At 44.6% G+C, this 20,194-nt stretch overlaps 1 protein-coding gene across 1 annotated transcript in view; it reads right to left on the bottom strand.

Annotated features, from left to right (window-relative positions):
• The window catches only part of LOC127205517 (ankyrin repeat domain-containing protein 36C-like), a 105,144-nt gene that overhangs the window by 71,320 nt on the left and 13,630 nt on the right, over positions 1-20,194 (bottom strand). Inside the window, exon 8 of the mRNA XM_051164711.1 lies at positions 7,223-7,289. Coding sequence (XP_051020668.1) covers positions 7,223-7,289 — 67 coding nt within the window. The remainder of the gene's footprint in view (positions 1-7,222; positions 7,290-20,194) is intronic.

Genomic DNA, 20,194 nt, shown 5'->3' with positions numbered 1-20,194 from the left:
GAGCATGGCAAACATGGCGCCAGTAGGTTTTGCCCTCTTCCTTGCTAAAGCATTAGATTACATTCCTAAGGCTAGCCTCCATGGCCTAGTCCCTTATTTGGCCACTAGCTCATTCTTGAGACTAAACACCAAGGTCCAGCAATCAAAATTCATTATTCGGCTACACTGGGTAACCTGTCCAATCAGGACTCACCAACCCATTCCAGCACAGACTCCCCCTTTTTCTGCTTCAAAACCATTCCCGCAGACACCCCTGCTGCTGCTGCCTTTGTCCAATCCAGAGGTAGCCCCTCCCACCCCCCAAAAACCCTGCTTGTCCCTTTGGAGTAATACATCTCCTGTGTGCTGAGAACTTGGTGTCGGGGTGTGTTCTGTGCCATCTCTGATGCCCCCTGCATTGGTGCCGTGACTCAGATTATGACTGGATTGGTCTACAGGACCCCCAGCCCAGTTATCACACTTTCCAGACCATCCGGTTCCTGCTTCCTTCATACAACATTGGCTAATTAGTGATTTTTTTTCCCTTACTAGCCACCCCAAACATTTCCCAGGACATTGGGTGATGACTGAAATGCCTCTGGATTTCTCCAAACACTCCAACTCACACCCAGCATAATGTGTGCATCTTAGCACTCAAGGATGGTCCTCGTGCTCCCTAGATAGTAAACAAAGTAACCTTTACAGTTTTGTGGACACATGAACCGATACCCATGAAAGGAGATAACCCTCCCTCCCTGATGCCCCTCTCTGAAAAATTTCCTGTCTCCACCAGAATCTCTGCCTGCTCCTACCCCTACTCATGGCCATCAAAACCTCCCTCAGCAGCAGTGACCGGACGGCCAGTGCCCTGGGCCCATCCCCTTGGGTTGTCACTGCCCCTCCAATGTCTCCCTGCCACCCACATGCAATGGAGTCTGCCACAGCCATAGTGGCTACTGTTAGTTCACAAGCTAATCTGCTAGGCTGCTGGCTGATATGATCTAATCTGATCTGATCTGCCTCCAGGTTGCTTAGCGACCTCTGACACCATCATCTGCTGCTGGCCACCAGGTGTGTGCCAGAGGCAGCAGATATGAAAAGGACCAACCTGCCACCCCGCCCCTCTCTCTCTCCCCTTCGAGCTTGTGGTTCAAGAAGTGACCTGCCAGCTTCCTGCCACCATGCCTGCTACTTTTGTGCCTCAGCTCCACCGTCTTGGACTCATCCCTCTGGAACTTTAAGGCAAAGTAAATTCTTTCTTCCTTATGTTGTTTTTGGCCATGGTGTTTTGTTTTGTTCATTTTTAAGGTTTTGTTTATTTATTAATATACAGTGTCTTGTCTGCATGCACACCATAAGAGGGCACCAGATCTCATTACAGATGGTTGTGAGCCACCATGTGGTTGCTGGGACTTGAACTCAGGACCTTTGGAAGAGCAGGCAGTGCTCTTAACCTCTGAGCCATCTCTCCAGCCTCTGCCATGGTGTTTTATTGCAGCAACAGAAAACTAATGCAAAAGCGCGTATGATAGACCTATAAGAAAATGCATTAATTTTCACTATCAAAGGCCCTGTGCCTATGAACATCAAACGTACAGAGGGAATAATATACAGCTTGAATTTCCTCTTCCCTCACTGTCCTTCCACCATGCTGCCTTTTGACTGTCCCCTCTTGGGATGCACCTCTCTCCCCAGACCTCCCTCTACATGTTCGCAGGTTCCGAGAACCTACGTTTCTGTCACGGTATTTGTCCTGTGGTTTTGGTGTCCTGCTTATTTTTCCAGTTAACCGACGGCTTCATGAAGGCAAGGGCTGGCAGACCTCAGCACATGAAGATGAAGGCTTTGAATATTTTACTAAATCAATAAGCTTGATCATCTCAGTATGTCATTCAAAGCATGATTGTGTCTCTTGAAGGGACATGTCCCGCAAAGAACATTCCACTCTCATCGATTCTGAGAACTACCACAAAACTCTGAAGTGTAGGTCCACTACTAAAGAGAGCCTCAGTACGCCAGTCCACGTGACAAGGCACTTTCGTGGCAAGCGTTTATATTTGAGGGGGTAGTGTCTCAGGGACACAGTGTAAGGAGCTTCCCAATTACATGGCCATCCCTCTAGTTTGTGATAGGCACTCACTTAGTTTCTTCTGTCTATGGTGTCTTCCCTCAGCCTCACTTCCCTTAGCTCACTGAGGAATTTAAGCTAAGCACGTGCCATGTGCTCACGAAAGGCTTCCTGAGGGAGGGAAAGTGCATGCTTTGCCTCTCAGTGGTGTCCGCCTCAGACACACGGGATTCATAGTATGTGTGAGACGTTGTTTCTCCATGTATTAAAGAGTTAAGACAAATGACCACAGGAACCCCTCTCCTTCTAAAAGAGACAGAAGGCAATAATAACACCACTGGGGCAAAGTCAGTGAAGACAAAGTCACCAGGGACGTGAGCACATCTTACAGGAGACCCGCAGGAAAGGCCGGGTGTGCTGCTAGAGGGGCGGGTGGGCTGGAGACCAGGGTCTCCCCCAGCCCCAGTTTCTCAGTTTAGTTTACCGAACCCTGTTGTTTTTACTGGGATGGGAAAATGGACAGCAGAGAAAAATGACACAAAGTGAGGGAAGGGCAAGTTCAGGATCCTCAGTCCCTGTCGCACATTTGAAGCGCCCAGAGGATACATGCGGAAATTTCTGTTTGGGAGAAGAAATGAAATTACCTGAAAAGCAGGAGGGGTTTAAGAACATGGACTTGTAAAATATGCTAAACTGAAAAAAAAAATTAAATAACACAAACCTACATAAAACTAAATTTAAAAATGAAAATAAGGAGGTAGGAAGAGACAGGGCTTTCAATCATGTAATTATATATTACAACTCATCCAGGCATCTGAGGACAGAAAATATTTATTTATAACATATGCAAGTAATTCCCTCCTATGAATGTGCACTAGCACACACAAGGAAATACCTCAATATAAAACAAGGATTGAAAATATTACAAAAACCACAAAAAGTTTTAAAAGAAAACGTTACAAGAAGGCTCCTTTTTCAAAATAATTCCTAAAACTGAGTCAGGCGTGGTGGTGCACGCCTACAATCCCAGCACTCGGAGAGGCAGAGGCAGGCAGAGTTCTGTGAGTTCGAGGCCAGCCTGGTCTACAGAAGGAGTCTAGGACAGCCAAGGGTTTCTATACAGAGAAACCCTGTCTTGAAAGAAAAAGAAAGAAAGAAGGAAAAAAAGGATAATTCCTAAATGTTCACATTTTGAGGCATGGCTGTGGCTCCTGTCCTCCTGTGGCTCAGGCCATTTGGTCACGAGCAGGAAAGAAGGTCACTTGAGCCAAATGGATTTGTTTGTTTGTTTTTATTTAAAAATTATATGAACGAGTGTTTTGCCTACATGTAGCTATGCACACTGCATGTGTGTCTGACACCAATAAACGCCAGAAGAGGGCACTGGGTCTCCTGGTACTAGAGTTTCAGATGATGTGAGCGGCCACATGGTGCTGGGAAATGAATAGCAAGTGTTCTTAACAGCTGAGCCATCTCTCCAGCCCTGAGCCACGCAGCCTAAGGAAATATGGGCAACATATTGAGAGTCTACCTCAAGATAATTTTGAAATATAAGCATATGACTGTACAATTAGCTTTTTAAGTGTCATTATTATATCATTAAAAAAAACAAAAACAAAAACAAGACCCTATTTTATAATCCACCTGGTTTTTTTAATGCCTAAGCAGATATTGATAGGTCATATTTCCTAACCAGGCCACATGCAAATGTTGTTTCAAACTGGACAAACGATCTAATAAATAGCATATATTTGCCACTGTTAAGACGGCAGGTTTACTGGTTTCCACATAATTTCCAGATCCTCAGCAATTTGGATCTGGGAGCCGTACGGGGGGGGGCGGGGAGAACAATGTGAGGGGACTCTCATCAGGGGGAGTCAGTACTCGAAAAATTGGGGGTCAGAGATGGGGGTGTGTTCAAGCTCCACGTTACACGCTCTTGGCCCTGGATTCAAACGGTGCTTTTACAATACAAAATGAAAAAAAAAAAAATTAAGGCTAATAAAAATTTCCCAGAGTCATACAAAACGGCTTCCCTGAAGGGGTTGAGTCGGCAGAAAATCCTGTTGCAGAGAGTTTTGTAGATTCTGCAGCAACGTGTGTCCTGTCCTTTTCGTTCTTGAGTAACAGGCAATGAGTTTCAGAAAACACCCAATGCTGACCTTGCTCGTTACGTGTTTCCCTCTGTGCTTCTATTTCACACTGACTTGGATGTAAAAAAGAAAAAAAAAAAAAAATCTGAGTTGCTCCAGAGAAGATGGAGTCTACATTGTTTCTCATAACTGATTTCCTTGATTGTGTAGCGTGGATCAATACAATCTCCTTCAGGGCAAGGGCCGTGACTGAGGTGGAGGGCCGGCCTGTGAGAAGCTTGCAGACACCAAAATAAGAGCGTGCCATGGGTACAACTGAGGCACGGACTAATACACTGGTAATGACAACAGCTTTTCTTAAGCTAAGGTGACTTTTGTAAGAATACTGCGGGGTAAAAGGTTTGTTTCATCATTTTGAAATGAGAAACAGAGTCACATAGCCATAACCGTTGACTCTGGGTGAAAACTGGACTATTTCTAATGGGCAGAGACACAAGTTGGAAAAAGAAGTATCGCTTCAGTTTTTAAGCAGGAGAAACAATCGGTATTTAGGATGATAGACAGTAGCGCACAATCTGAAAACACACGTTTAATGGCATGAGCTGAAATGTCCAAAAGCCCAATCTAAAGTCACAGTCGGACGACACTGTGCTGCTGTTCATCTTTGTTACTGTGGCCGTTTGCTAAGTTGTTCCCTTTTCATTTACAACACCGGTCCTTAAAGCAAACCACCCCAGCGTACATGTCTCAAACATTAATCAGGATAATGAATTTAAGGTACATTTAAAATATTCAACACAGTTAATTGCTAGTATTTTGGTTTGTTTGTTTTTTCACATCGAAATGTGTTACGCTTCTGTTTGCACGTGAACTAGAGGTGACCCACCAACAGGTTTCTTGCCCTCTGCCAGCTCTTAATGTGCAGAAGACTTGAGATGACTAGTTAAATGGGTATGTAAAGGCATTCTAGAACCTAAAACATTAGAATGTGAACTAGGGATTTGAGCTGATATTGGAAACTAGGCACACACACACAAATATCAGAAATTGAATTTTTACTTGATAGTTATTGAATCACTACTTGCACAGCTTGTGGCTATTTGGGCAAAAAGCCGTATTATTCAGTTCTACAGACTTTATTTTTTTAAATTGAAAATAGATGCTTCGCTCACACAGCACATCCTGACCACTGTTTCCCTGCCTCCATCCCTCCCAGCGCCCCTCCCTCTCCTCTCCCTGCCTCCATCCCTCCCAGCGCCCCTCCCTCTCCTCTCCCTGCCTCCATCCCTCCCAGCGCCCCTACCTCTCCTCACCCCTGCCTCCATCCCTCCCAGCGCCCCTCCCTCTCCTCTCCCTGCCTCCATCCCTCCCAGCGCCCCTACCTCTCCTCACCCCTGCCTCCATCCCTCCCAGCGCCCCTCCCTCTCCTCTCCCCTGCCTCCATCCCTCCCAGCGCCCCTCCCTCTCCTCTCCCCTGCCTCCATCCCTCCCAGCGCCCCTCCCTCTCCTCTCCCCTGCCTCCATCCCTCCCAGCACCCCTCCCTCTCCTCTCCCTGCCTCCATCCCTCCCAGCACCCCTCCCTCTCCTCTCCCTGCCTCCATCCCTCCCAGCGCCCCTCCCTCTCCTCACCCCTGCCTCCATCCCTCCCAGCGCCCCTCCCTCTCCTCTCCCTGCCTCCATCCCTCCCAGCACCCCTCCCTCTCCTCTCCTGCCTCCATCCCTCCCAGCGCCCCTCCCTCTCCTCACCCCTGCCTCCATCCCTCCCAGCACCCCTCCCTCTCCTCTCCCTGCCTCCATCCCTCCAGCGCCCCTCCCTCTCCTCTCCCTGCCTCCATCCTCCCAGCGCCCCTCCCTCTCCTCTCCCTGCCTCCATCCCTCCCAGCACCCCTCCCTCTCCTCTCTCCCTGCCTCCATCCCTCCCAGCCGCCCCTCCCTCTCCTCACCCCTGCCTCCATCCCTCCCAGCGCCCCTCCCTCTCCTCTCCCTGCCTCCATCCCTCCCAGTGCCCCTCCCTCTCCTCTCCCCTGCCTCCATCCCTCCCAGTGCCCCTACCTCTCCTCACCCCTGCCTCCATCCCTCCCAGTGCCCCTCCCTCTCCTCTCCCCTGCCTCCATCCCTCCCAGCGCCCTTCCCTCTCCTCTCCCCTGCCTTCATCCCTCCCCTCTCCCCTCCCTCTCCTCTCCCCTGCCTCCATCCCTCCCCTCTCCCCTACCTCCCCTCTCCCCTACATCCACTCACCCTCCATTTCCCTTCAGAAAAGAGCAGGCCACCAAGAGACAACCACCAAACATGATAAAACATGATACAATAAAACTGGGCCAAAACCCTTAGAGTGAACAAGAAAGCCCAATCGGAGGAAAAGAGTCCCAGGGGCAGGCAAAGAGTCAGAGCCACACCTGCTCCCACTGGTAGGAGTCCCACCAGAACAGGCATCTGTGTGATAAGCTTTCAGTTTCCTTACAGCTTTGAAATATGAATATAATGAAAGTCACACAAGTAAACTACTTTGTAATCTTTTTACATTATTTTATTTTATGTGTGTGAGTGTTGGCCTGCATGTATGTATGTGCACCCCGTGCGTGCATGGTGCCTGTAGAGGTCAGGAGAAGTCATCAGGTCCCGTAGTACTTGCGTTACAGATGGTTGTGAGCCACAGTGTGGGTGCTGGGAACCGAGTCTAGGTCCTCTGCAAGAGCAACAAGTGCTCTTAACGTCCGAACCACATCTCTCTAGCCCCCAGGAAACAATTTAAATCACAATAATGTATATTGATCCCAAAGGTCCTGGTCCAAATGTCAGGCTTGCTCTATTGTGAAAACTATGCCTTATAAAATTTCTTCTGCTCTGCATTTTCAATACCTGAATCCAACCCCCATCACCTCAGAGTGTTTACTGCCACTGTTGTTTCTCAAAGTGAAACGAGGAGAGAAACAAAGAGCCCGACTGGCCATAATTATATAAATGTTTTCCTCTGGCTGACTTTTGAGATGCATTGGTGGTAGAGCATTGCTGAGTTTAAGGATAAATAGTAAAGGATCCAAATTCAGAAAGAGGAAATTAATTTCAGAGAGGGGCATTTACCTTGGTACTGAAGCTGTGTTCATCATCTTCTCCTGTGGACTTGGCATTACTAGGCTTGTCGGCAAGGCTTAGGAATAAAAGTAAATAAGAAGAGGGGGGTTTTGGTTATCAGTTGTCTGTGCCATTTCTTTATGAGATATTTAAAGTTGACCTTTGTTTAAAAAACAAAGTAAAAAGAAAAGAAACACGCTTTGCTATCTCCTTTCTGTTTTAACTCTTTACCCATTATTTAGTGGCGACTACACATATAATGGCAAAGAATGGTAGGTAGCCCATATATTGTCAGAGCCCCAAAATAATTTGTCTTCACAAATTTCCTCTCTTGAACTGAAACCTCAACTATTGGCTCACGCATATTTTTGCTGCCTGAATTATGAGGGAAATAAATCAAAGCAAGGCTCAAATATACAGTGTTCCTTCTTCTCGGTCTCCCTCTGGTCACAACGGCAATTCAATCAGAAGTGGACGTCTTGATCCTGAGTAGTTGAAAGTACAGGCTGAAGGAGGCCAGGGTTTTGTTCTGCCTTACAGCAGTACAGAGTCTCCCCAGAACCCCAGAGATGCTGGGAGGTGCTGGACCACAGCTAAAGAGCACATGTCTACACCGTTGCTGACCATTTTCTCTTCAGAGAGATGAAAACGTATAAGGAAAAAAAAAAACAATTATTGTTCTTTATTTTCAGGTCTTCACACAAACCAGCAAACAATAAAAATCCCTCAAGGGCTCATCCACAGCCCAGGGAGAGGGTGTGGGAAAGCAGGGCCCTGGCAGTGGTCCTCCTAACTCCCGGCAACTCCCAGGAATGTCTCCCCTCCCAAGCACTCGCACTCTGAGGTCCCCCTTCTCCAAGGCTCAGTCACAGTCTCCTGTGGCAATGTTGGTGTGATAGCATCTCTTGAAGTCTCAAAGCAAAGACTGAATCTTTTGCTGGACGTCACAGCGAGAGTTAATAACCCACCTTGCTGTCACTTCAGACTGCTCTCCTACTCTGGACTCAGCCTGTTTGCTTAGCCTGCTTTTAAGAGAGCCATGTGGCTGCCACCCTTACTGGACTCAGACTTCCCAACTATATATACAGTGTATTGGATCTTACATCATATGCCCTTCCCTGCCTCGAGCCAGGACATACATGTGAATCGTTTGCCAAAAGCAGCAAATACGGAAGTTGAAAGCAATCTTCAGAAGTGAACATTTACCACAAATGTTAAACACAACATTTGGATGTTGGTTGACAAACAATGATGCTATATACAAACATGTTATCTGGGTCAGTTGGGGTCATTGACCTAATCTCTTGTAAAACTCTGTTGAAAGATGGCTGTAAATGACCCCCTTCCTGGCCCATGGAGGCTTTCTGTGCTGTGCAATAAAGACAGAAAACATACCTTTGTCAAGGGATGGAAGACACGGGGGAATGAAGTGGAGAATTTGAATGTGGACTTGTTCCTGGTTAAATGACACTAAAGAGAAGAGCTTCGCGTCTCTTCCCCTCTCTGGGCCACCAGTGCATCATCATTGGTGACTCAGAGTCAATCATTCATGCACTCAGTCCACTGTTCTCAAACAAACCTCAGCCTCGTGAAAGCACGGGCTCTTGAGCTAAGGATCAACTCTGACGTGAGATGACAGTCCCTGCTTCCTGAGCAGAGCAAACACTCTCTGTGGCTGTCAGAAGCCTGGCCTCAGGCTGGCCTGACATGACTTCTCTCATCCATGGATTTAATTTGCACTTTCCTATGTGGCTGTGTGTGAATCAACACTGGCGTAGATGAGAGAAAAATGCTACCTGGTATAGACGCTTTGGGTAGCTGAAGTTATTTAGCACAATTTATCAGAAAGATTGAATTTTGTCAGTTTTTATAGTCAAATAAAAAAAGACCCTTTCCCCCAGAGCTCTTTTGAATTCTTTATTTTTAAAATTTTACTTATTCTTCTCTCATAATTAATTACGTCCTTACCGCAGTTTCCCCTCTCGCCTTTCCTCCTCATACCTTCCCTCTGAATTCTTTTCTTTCCCCAAATTCTAAAATTTATTGATAAAAGCCCAGTATATTTCAATAGAAATGGAAGCATTTAACAGGGACAACATAGGAAGAAACAGCAATTTCGTAGTCACATATTTCCCCTGAGATTTTATATGCCTTACCCTTAGTGGAGACCCTCTGAATTCTTTATGCTCTCCTGGATTCACGAAGTTCCAACTATCTTTACTCCATGGGCTACAATCCCCAAAGTGCTCATCTGTTTTCTACAACTGTGAGCGCCACGCATAAGCTGTTCCTACTACAGACCCCGCCCCTTCTGTGAGTTCTGTTCTCGTGGCCTGGAATGATGGGGTTCCTGCTATGTTCACGCTTATCTTCTTCACCCACCATATTACTAAAACACTAATCTACTAGTGTGTGTATGTGTGTGGGAGGAGGGGCTCCTGGCCGTGGACTGAAAGGCCAGAGTTTCATTACTGTCACTTAGTATAGCCGAGGATGCTAATTCAGAATCTTTTAGTTTCAGGTTCTCCAACACAGCAGCCATGTGGGGAGGATTCTAAAGGCAGGTCCAAGTAACCATGGGTAATTTGGTTACGTCCCCAGCATTCCCTAAAGTCATGAAACTGTACAAGTAAAGGAATACTTAGCAGACAGATAGAAAAAAAAATGAAATAGAAGCCAAAGGGGCAATCATTCATAAAAGCAGCATATTTGTTGGAAAATAAAATAGGGTAGAAAAAAAGAAAATGGTCAAGGGACTAGACTGATACAGCAACGCATGTTGGTAAGTAGAAAAGTCCATGAAAATATCTTCTAATGAGATTTTTGAATGCTGTTTTACAACATGTAAATATTCTTCACTTTTGGTTGGATAATTATATATCAATGTTATATACTGTGGCCACACGTTAGTGAATGCTTCCACAAAACGTTTAACTGCTAAAGAGAGGACAACAGACACCAACGCAGCATTATGATAAACTAATGGGCTATGATGAAGCGTGGAAGAAATACTCAACATTGTGACTAAATTTGACAGTCTGTATTGGTGTTATATAGACCTGAATTTTGGTGCTTTTAATCTATACAAAGAATGAAGAGACAGCCTCACAGAGGTTTGCAGGCAGCCAGGCAAATCATGGGTCAGGTTCCTGTCAGTGGCAGAATTACGAGCCAGTAACATCTGCCTTCAAATGAAAGTAGCCAATTATGGGGAGAAGCATGTTATTTTATTGTTGGTGTTGTTGTTTGCTTTTTGGTTGCTTTGTGTTGTTGCTCTTTTTTGAGACAGGGTTTCTCTGTGTAGCTCTGGCTGTCCTGGAAATCCCTGTAGACCAGGCTGGCCTTGAACTCACAGAGATCCACCTACCTCTGCCTCCTGAGTGATGGGATTAAGGGGTGCGCCACCACCACCGGGCTCGAGAAGTGTGTTTTAACAGTACACTTTGCATGCCTTCTGTGATTGCTCTGAGATGCTAAGTGTTCTGTACATCATATTGAATCTAGCCCAGGGAATATGCACCAAATATTAGTTGGTTTTCTCTGCATTCACTAAAGACTGCCTTAAACAATTACATGAATCAAATCTTACCTTATTTTAGAGTAGCACTCAGGATTTGTATCTGCTTCTAAAGATAAAGAAAAAACTACATTTAATCAACAAAAATGAATAGAAAATGAAGAAAACTGGCAAGAATGCTCTTTATATGACACGGCTGGGGCATCTTTTGCAGCATGATTCTCCTTAGAACCACAACTGATGTGCATGGTTCTACCAGGAAGATCTATTAGGCCAGGTGGCTGGTGGGCAGTGCATTGAGAGCTCTTTTTTTTTCTGATTTTTAAAAAGATGTATTTATTTATTCATTATGTATACAGTGTTATACCTGCATGTAATGCCTGCGGGCCAAAAGAGGGCACAAGATCTTGTTGTAGATGGTTGTGAGCCATCACGTGATTGCTGGGAATTGAACTCAGGACCTTTGGAAGAGCAGGCAGTGCTCTTAAATCGCTGAGCCATCTCTCCAGCCTGAGAGCTCTTAATTTAACTTCTTAGATAGTTCAAATAAAAGTCAGAAAGAAGAAATGTCTCAAAATGTAATCCATGAAAGTAGCTGCCACTGCACAACCTCACAGTCACAACTGGAACCTACCAGACTGACAGCCACCTCTGCTGTCAGCAAAAGCGGCATTGAAACTGGCTGTGTCCAGTGGCTCTGAGGCCTTCTGGACCAATATGGCCCGAGACACAATTCTGTTCTTATTTCGTTATTACAAAGCACAACTCTTCTAGATTTTCATTTAAAACTTCATCAAAAAAGATGAAGAGTGACGTCACAAGGAAGCTCAGTCTGTGGGCACAGTGTGACATCACAGGGTAAGGTCTCTCTCTGGAATTTCTCTCTCCCTGTGGCTGTCCCAGGAAGATGATAATAGCCTCTTCCATTTTTCCTTCAATGGAAAGATGTCTCTGGAAAAAACATCCTTTTATATGTCTATCCCAGTATTAACCAAAAACACCAGACAGAAGTCTAAAAAGGCAAGAGATACAAGAAAGTTGGCATTTGATAGAAAAATTGTAGAAATAAAACTACTGGAGCTGGAAGGACAACTCAACAGTTGAGAGCGTTGAGGACCTGAGGTCAATTCCCAGAACCCACGTGGCAGCTCACAACCACCTGTAATTTCAGGGAATCTGGTGGCTTCTCCTAGCCTCTGAAAGCACATGATATGCACATGGTAAACAGGTATATATGAAGACAATGCACCCATACACATTAAATTAAATTGAAAAAATACCCATTAACTTGCTCACGCTTCCAGGATGTGACAGTAACCGTGTGATACACTTGACACAGTCTAGAATCACCTAGGCAGGGTATCTCTGTGAGGGCTTGTCTGGATTAGGTTTCCCTGTGGCCACATCTCCAGGGACCACCTTTGCTTTGTCAACCAAGGCGGGAAGACCATTTCCTGTGCAACAGAATCCTCAACTCTGCAACAGTGAACCAGGGAGCTAAACACGAGTGTATGTGCCCCTGCTGCCCTCTTCTGACCACAGACTTCATGTAACCACTTATGTCAAGCTCTGGCTGCTGCCAACTCCCTGCTAAGATAGACTTAGAAGCTGAAATAAGGACTTTCTCCTCTACGATGCTTTTTCCCAGGGGGCGGGGGGAGGAGGCATTTTAAATCATAGCAACAAGAAATGGAACAAAGACAAATGAGATCTCTATGATCAGAACTTTTCCTGCCCTAACTTTAACTTAGAGAAAACAAATATTGGAGTCTAGTAGGTAGGTATTTCCCCAGATCATCTACTTATAAAAAAAGGAAGGTTAAGGATTCAGATCAACAATAGAGTCTCTCTGTCTCTCTGTCTCTCTCTCTTCTCTCTCTCTCTTCCCTCTCTGTCTCTCTTTATGTCTCCATCTGTCTCTGTCTCTCTCTTTTTCTGTCTCTGTCTCTCTCTGTGTGTCTGTCTGTCTGTCTGTCTGCCTCTGTCTCTCTGTGTCTGTCTGGCTGTCTGTCTCTCTGTCTCTGCCTCTCTCTCTCTGTCTCTGTCTGTCTGTCTGTCTGCCTGCCTGCCTGTCTGTCTGTCTCTGTCTCTCTGTCCCTCCCTCCCTCCTCTCTCTCTCTTGCTTTCATAAATCTTACTTCTCTGGGCAGTCTTTCTTTACCCACTCTATCAAGGACAGGCAGATCTGAGTTAATCAAAAAACTTACCTGGATTGTAATCTTCATAAATTTCATGTTCTTTCTCTTTGTGGTCTAAGGAAGTTTGGCTTTTGCCATGTGTGGTAAAAGGTGATAAACAAAATTAATGCTTTATATTAAACAAGAACATTAAATAATTGAAAGCGTATTTATAAATGATGGGAGTGAGCATTATGATGTTAGCACCAAAAGTTCCTTACTAAGTTTTCAATCAAAGAAGAAAATGTAAAAATAGATGGAATGGTCGGGAATCAAATACAGCTAGGACCTGAAACTGGGCTAGCTTGACATCATAGTGAGTACCCAAGACTGTTTTCCAAACAGACAAGTTTCTTCTCTTATACTCAAGTCCTGGTAAAAGATAAGGATTTTATTGGCTTACTTTACCATGGAGTGGTCAAGATTTGAAGATGCCCAAAACCACAAGTGGAGAAATAACAAGGTAACAATATACTTTGTTCTCAAAGGTTGAACTTCTTTAGAACCTCAAAGATGTGTTGTATCACAGGCTCAAACAACAAATGGCTGCACTTGCCAGAAATAATGTCTTTAATTAGATTATTACCTATTTTATTTTTGTGACATCAGGAGAGACAGTTATTTGTAATTATAAATTCTCATTATCTTAACGAGACTGTCAGCAATTACAGCCTTACTGAATCACAGCCGTACAGGGAAAGCTAATACAGGCAAAGGCCCGGGATGGAAGGACTACCACCATTCCTCATACTTGGCCCTATCACCTGCCTACTTGCCTAGTTTGGTTATTTTGAGATATGGTCTCACTGTGTAGCTCTGGGTGGCCTGGAACTTATAAATCTACCTACCTTTGCCTTCTTTGTGCCGGGATTAAAGGCATGCACTGCCATGCCAGGCCTCTAACCAAATTCTTGACACACACACATATGCACACATGGTGTATCATCAGCACAATGATGTTTAATCTCCATGACAACTGGGAAAGAAAAGCAAGTAGCCTGGGAGAGATCCGTCACTATATACAACAAAACTTGTCCACTACCTTGGAGAAGGACACAGTGGGAACTTAAAGGTGTCGTTTCACAAAAGAAAGGAGACTCTTGCGCAGCATCAGCGGACCCTCTTGAGCACACAATGACAAAGCAAAGGAATGCCTCAAGACTGTCATTGGGGATGCCACATGGATGCCGCACATCACCATCCATGTCACCATGCACAGGCTAATGTGGACTCTGCATGAGGTTTGGGGTGTGGAGAACAGTGAATATATGTGCTGTGCTGTGCTGTGTGTGTGTGTGTGTGTGTGTCTAGATTTGGGAGACCTAGATAGCTCCTCAGAGTGTGGCTCCTGGTCTTGCTTTTCTACTGCTGTGATAAATGCCACGACCAAGGCAACTTATAAAAGAAAATGTTTAATGGGACTTACAGATTCAGAGAGTTAGAGTCCATGATGGCAAATAGAGGCATGGTAGCAACCACATCTGAGAGCTCACAATTTTTCTTTTTACTTTTTTTTTTTTTTTTTTTTTACTTTTTGAGATTATAATTGCAGCATTCCTCCCTTCCCTTTACTGCCCCCACCACAAACCTTTCCATATACCTCTCCCATTCTCCTTCAAATTCATGGCCTCCCACATATAACCTGCTCCGTTCTGATGCTAATGTTACTTGTATCTATGTTTTCAGGGCTGACCCCTTTGGTCATTTGGCAGTGGACAATTAATTGATGTGCTGTTCTCCCCTGGGGAAGACTGCCTTTCTTGCTCGCTTACTTATTTGCCTGTAGTTCCTTGTACCTGTGAGGACTCATGGGCTTTTCCCCATCCACTTTGGCATGTCCATTGGTGCTGTCCTTGTTCAGCTCATTTCGGGCACTCATGATGGTGGGACTTTATGAACATGGTTCCTGACATTACTAGGAGACACACTCTCAAAGCAAACTCCTTCACTGTCTGGCTCGTACAGTCTTTCTAGTCCCTCTTCCACAATGATCCCAGAGCCTTGGGTGTGGAGCTTGTTTTATAGATGTGTGCATTGGGACTGAGTTTCACAACTCAGCATTTTGATTGGTTGCAATTTTCTGTATGGTCTCCATCAGAGTTGCAAAAGGAAGTTTCCTCAATGAGGGGCAAAAACTACATTTATCTATTGGACAAATGTCTATAGATTCTTGTTAGGGATTGTGCTGGTTCAGTAAGTAATGGTTGTGGAGTCTCTTCAAGATCCATAGATTCACTACTAGTTGGCTGTGCTTCCAGTGCCAGGCATGATTTCCCTCTTGTTGAGTGTGTCTTGAGTCCAATTAGAGATCTGTTTGTTACCACCAAGGTATGTGTGCCACTACTGTACCACAAAGGTTCTCATGCCATGCTGGTAATTGATATGATCCACGGGCATCATAGCTGGGTAGGACCGTCTGTTGTCTCCCTCCTTGCTTGCATGGTGCCTCCTAGTTTTGTAAAAGCTAGTGCTCAGGGAGGTCAGTTCTAGCTCAGGAGTCTCTGATTCTGAAGTGCACGATGACTTCAGCAATCAGCACTTACCTTCCACCTCTGAGCAATAGCAATAGACTGTATGATTTGGGTTGGCTTTTTTTGGGGGGGCATCCCTAGCCAAAAACTCAAAAGAGGGCTGCTCTTGTCCACCACTGGGGTTTCTGATTGGTAGGCTTTGGTTCTTAGAAGATGTATCATCTGCCCAGATGAGAAAAGTTCATTAACTACATCTGAATATTTATACACTGCATTATGTGTATTATAGGGCCTTTTTTTTTTTTCAGGTAAATGGTTAATAGTGTGATTCCTCGCTACCTTTTCAGACATTCTTACTGTTATTTTACCCTCTTCTCTTCTTCTGATTTATCACCTTCCCCCCTCCTGAAAGATGCTTCCTTTTCCCATCTCCCCCTTTAGATCACTTGAATCCTGCTATTCTACATCTCCGTTGTTCCCCAAACCCCCTTCTTGGCAATGGTCCTCTTCTTCTTTCCTTGTTTCTGTAGCTACTACAGGCTATGTATGCACATCTGAGGGTGTGGAGCTAACGTCTCCTGATGGGAGAGAACACACTCAACCTTATCTTTCTTTGTCTGGGTTACCTCTCTCAATACCATCTTCCCTGGTTCCATCCATTTCCCCGCAAAGTTCACAACTTCATTTTTCTATACAGCTGAATAGTATTCCACATTTTTCATTGTCCATTCTTTGGTTGGAGGGTATCTGGGTTGTTTCCATTTCCTAGCTGTCTGAATACAACAGCAATGAACACGAATAAGCAAATGTCCACAGAGAAGGATGGTGTGCTTCTTGCATGCAGCAGAATGGTGAGACATGCTTACTCATCCATTCTGTTAGTCTGTATCTTTTTATTGGAGATTGAGTCCACTGATGTTGAGAGATATTAATGACTAGTGACTGTTAGAACCTTTTATTTTGATGTTGGTTGTGGAAGTGTGTTTGTCTACTTTTGATTTTGCTGTAGTGAAGTTATTTATATCCTGTGGTTTTTGAGGTGTAGCTAACCCCCTCAGGTGTGAATTTTCCTTCTAGTATCTTCTGTAGGTTGGGTTTGTGCATAGATATTGTTTAAATTTGGTTCTGTCATGGAATATCTTGTTTTCTCCAACTATAGTGATTGAAAGGTGTTTTTTGTTTGTTTGTTTGTTTTATTATAATTTATTCAGATTGGTGATTGAAAGTTTACTGGGTATAGTAGTCTGGACTGTCATCTGTGATCTCTTAGTGTTTGCAAGATATCTGCCCAGGTGCTTCTGGCTTTTATGGTCTCTGCTGAGGTATCAGGTGTGATGCTGATAGGCTTCCCCTTGCAGCTTTTAATATTTTTTTTCCTTTGGTCTGTACAATTTGTGTTTTGATTAGCATGTGGTGGGAGGATTTTCTTTTCTGTTTTAATCTATTTGGTGTTCTTTAGGGCTCTTGTATGCTTATAAACATCTCTTTCTTAAGATCAGGGAATGGTCGGGTGTGGTGGTGCACGCCTTTAATCCCAGCATTCGAGAGGCAGAGGCAGGTGGATCTCTGTGAGTTTGCGGCCAGCCTGGTCTACAAAGCGAGTCTAGGACAGCCAGGGCTACACAGAGAAACCTTGTCTCGAAAAACAAAAAACAAACAAACAAAGAAGATCAGGGAAATTTTCTTCCATGATTTTCTTGAAAATATTTTCTGGGCCTTGGAGCAAGGAATCTTCTTCTTTTATTCCTATTATTCTTAGGTTTTTATCTTTTCATTGTGTCCCTGATTTCTTGGATGTTTTGTGTCAGGAATTTTTTAGATTTAACATTTTCTTTGACAGATGCATCAATTTCTTCCATTGTGTCTTCTTCAGCTGAGATTCTTTTTTCCATCTCCTGTATTCTGTTGACAATGAGTACCTCTGTGGTTCCTGTTTTCTTCCCTAAGTTCTCCCTCTCCAGGATTTCATAAGTTTGTGCTTTCTTTATTGTTTCTATTTCCATCTTCATATCTTGAACTGTTTTATTGTTTTCTTTCACCTGTTTTTCTTTCCTCCATTTCTTTAAATTGTTTTTTTTCAGTTCTTTCACCTGTTTGTATTTTCCTGTAATTCGTTCAATGATCTATTCATTTCTTTTCCAAATGCCTCAAACTGTTTGCCTACACATTCCTGTACCTCTTCAAGGATTTTCCTTCCTCCATTATCATTTTCATAAGCATAGATTTAATGTCATTTTATTGTCAGTTGTGTTAGGGATCCAGGACTGCTTGCTTTAGGATAACTGGGTTCTAAAGATGCCATATTTCTCTGGCTTTTGTTGATTGTGTTTTTATACTGGCCTTTAGCCATCTGGTTGTCTATGGTGTTGGCTAGTAGATTTTGTTGCCCTGTTGGAGTTTTGGGGGTGAGGGTGGGGGGGAGGTACAAGAAGATTTCCTGGACAGAAATCTGCATGTTCCTGTAGGTACCCTCCTCAGATTGATGGGAGTGGTCTTGGACTGGGGTGGTTCTCAGGGACTTGCCCAAGGATCTCCTTAGATGTATGATCCAGGGGACCAAGTAGGCTCCTCAGGAGCCCAGGAACCCTCCTTTTGCCAAGTGAAGTCCTGGAGTCGGCTGCCACATGACATCTTTTTCTTGCTCCAAGGTTGAGGTCCCACTTCCCAGACACTGAGCTCAGACATTGCTCACTGAGTCAGGAAGCCTGAGTTTGGAGCTGCGCACCCCGCTATTGGAAAGATATCCACTCCCCGGGAAGGTTCAAGGTTGGGGCTGCAAACCACAGTACCGGGAAAGTATCCGCCATGTTGCATTGAGAGTGGGTGCCAGTGGTTGGAGCTGTGCAACCTCAGTACCCTGAAGGTATCCACAGACAGTGGGAGTAGGAGGCATGTGGCCTGAGGCTGAGGCCATGCTGGCAGGAGCCTGGGCATTGGACAGGAGAGTTTCCTTGATGGTGGGCTCTCATCTTACCTGGGAAACACAGACACTGTGGTTTGGGAGTCCACAGTCACTCTGTTCTCACTGCTGTCCTGCTGCTCTGATGCCATGCACACGCTGCTGTGGAAGGAATGTGACCTTGTCTTAGGCTGGGCCCAAGGTGAAAGGAGTCTTAGATGGCTTGACCCCACTGAGATAAAGATCTTAGATAGACAGAGAGAGAGAGAGAGAGAGAGAGAGAGAGAGAGAGAGAGAGGTAAAGTTTCAGCCAAAGACAAAAGACAGGCTCCTGAGACTCCTCCTGGGGTATTGTATTGCAAAAAAGACCACGAATTAGGAGGAAAAGGACAATTGGGGAATGGAGGGAGAGAGAGAGAGATAGATATGGGGGGTTGCTGATCATGGTGCGGAGAGCAGCAGAGGAGAAGAGGCAGGAGGTCAGGAGAGGAGTGTGGAGACTTCTTCTGTTGGGTAGAGGAGAAACCTAGAGAATTACACCAGGGGAATTGCCCCGAGGAACTGATACCCAGAAGGTTTCATTTTTGTTCTCCTTAATCTTTTTTCCCTCCTGTTTAAGATAGTCAGGGTGTAAGAAAGATACCTTTGTTAACAAATTCACAATAAAGTTTAATTGTTAAGGAGCCAGAGCCAAGACGCAGCACTGCCATCTTGAATCCAGTGCCAACCAGAAGGCTTCTCATAGATAGTCACTGCTAGTTCATCTACAAGTGACGATCATCTGTGGGTTTGTGTATGCATGCACGCATATGCTTGTGTGTGTGTATGTGTATGCATGCGTGTGCATGTTTGTGTATATGTGTGTAAGTGTACATATGCTTGTGTGTGTGTTTGCACGTGTGTGTATGTGTTGTGTGTATGTGTGTGTATGTGTGTGTGTGTGTATAAGTAGACTAGGCAAGCCAGAAGCAGCTGTAGTGTCTATTATACTTACAAGTTCTACCCACAGTTCATTAGTGTGAGAATACAGGCCAGTGCTGCCATGGAAACTTCTGCAGCTCCCTCTGAGAGCAAGGACATGTGCTTGGGCTCAGGTAAAGGTCAAAGAAAGAAAAAGCACTTTGTATAAAATCGCTAACAACAATCACAGAGTAGCTGAGGGAGTGAATGGTACAGATAAGCCTGAAGTCAGCGCTGAAGGAAGCCAGGCCTTCTTGCAGCCCAGCTAGCATGTGCCTGGGAAAGCAAGGAACTAAACCCTAATCCTATCTTTTATCACATACCCATGACTTTTATATACAATTAAAATATTTTCTTCTCATAAATACACTTCAGGGGAAAAGAAAAAACCTGATATAATTGAATGATCTCAATTAATAGCAACTCAGGAACAACATAGTATCAATATTCTTTAAAAAAAAAAAAAAAAAAGTAGCCAGGCTTCGGCGCATGCCTGTAATCTCAGCACTTGGGAGGCAGAAGCAGGCAGACTCTGTGAGTTCAAGGCCATCCTGATCTATAAAGTGAGTCCAGGACATCCAAGTCTACACAGAAAACGCTGTCTCAACCGCCCTCCCCCACCCCACCCCCACACCTCGCCACAAAAGGTGGGGGAAATGAAACACAAAGCTGAATCAGTCAGTGCAATCTGTTCTTTAACAGCCAGTGTAACTCCTGGAAACCCTTCCCATTGGTCTGTGCTCTTGTGAGGAAAAGCCAGGCTGCAAATTGCGAATGCCAGCAGTTTTAAAGGAGAGCATAAATCATTGTAAATGGTTGTTTTATCTTTCCCACTCCAAGTAATTGCTGTTATCATTAACTCAAGCTTTGGTGATATGGTTTTCAGTAGCTACCAATATTTGCAAATGAACTCATTTCTTATCATCGTGATACAGGGCTCCTGTAGCCATTTTAACA

This window comes from Acomys russatus, chromosome 22, assembly GCF_903995435.1.
Source record: "Acomys russatus chromosome 22, mAcoRus1.1, whole genome shotgun sequence".
NCBI classification, from domain to species: Eukaryota; Metazoa; Chordata; class Mammalia; order Rodentia; family Muridae; genus Acomys; species Acomys russatus.
Note: the sequence above shows the minus strand (reverse complement) of the source record. Positions and strands in the feature narration are given on the sequence as shown.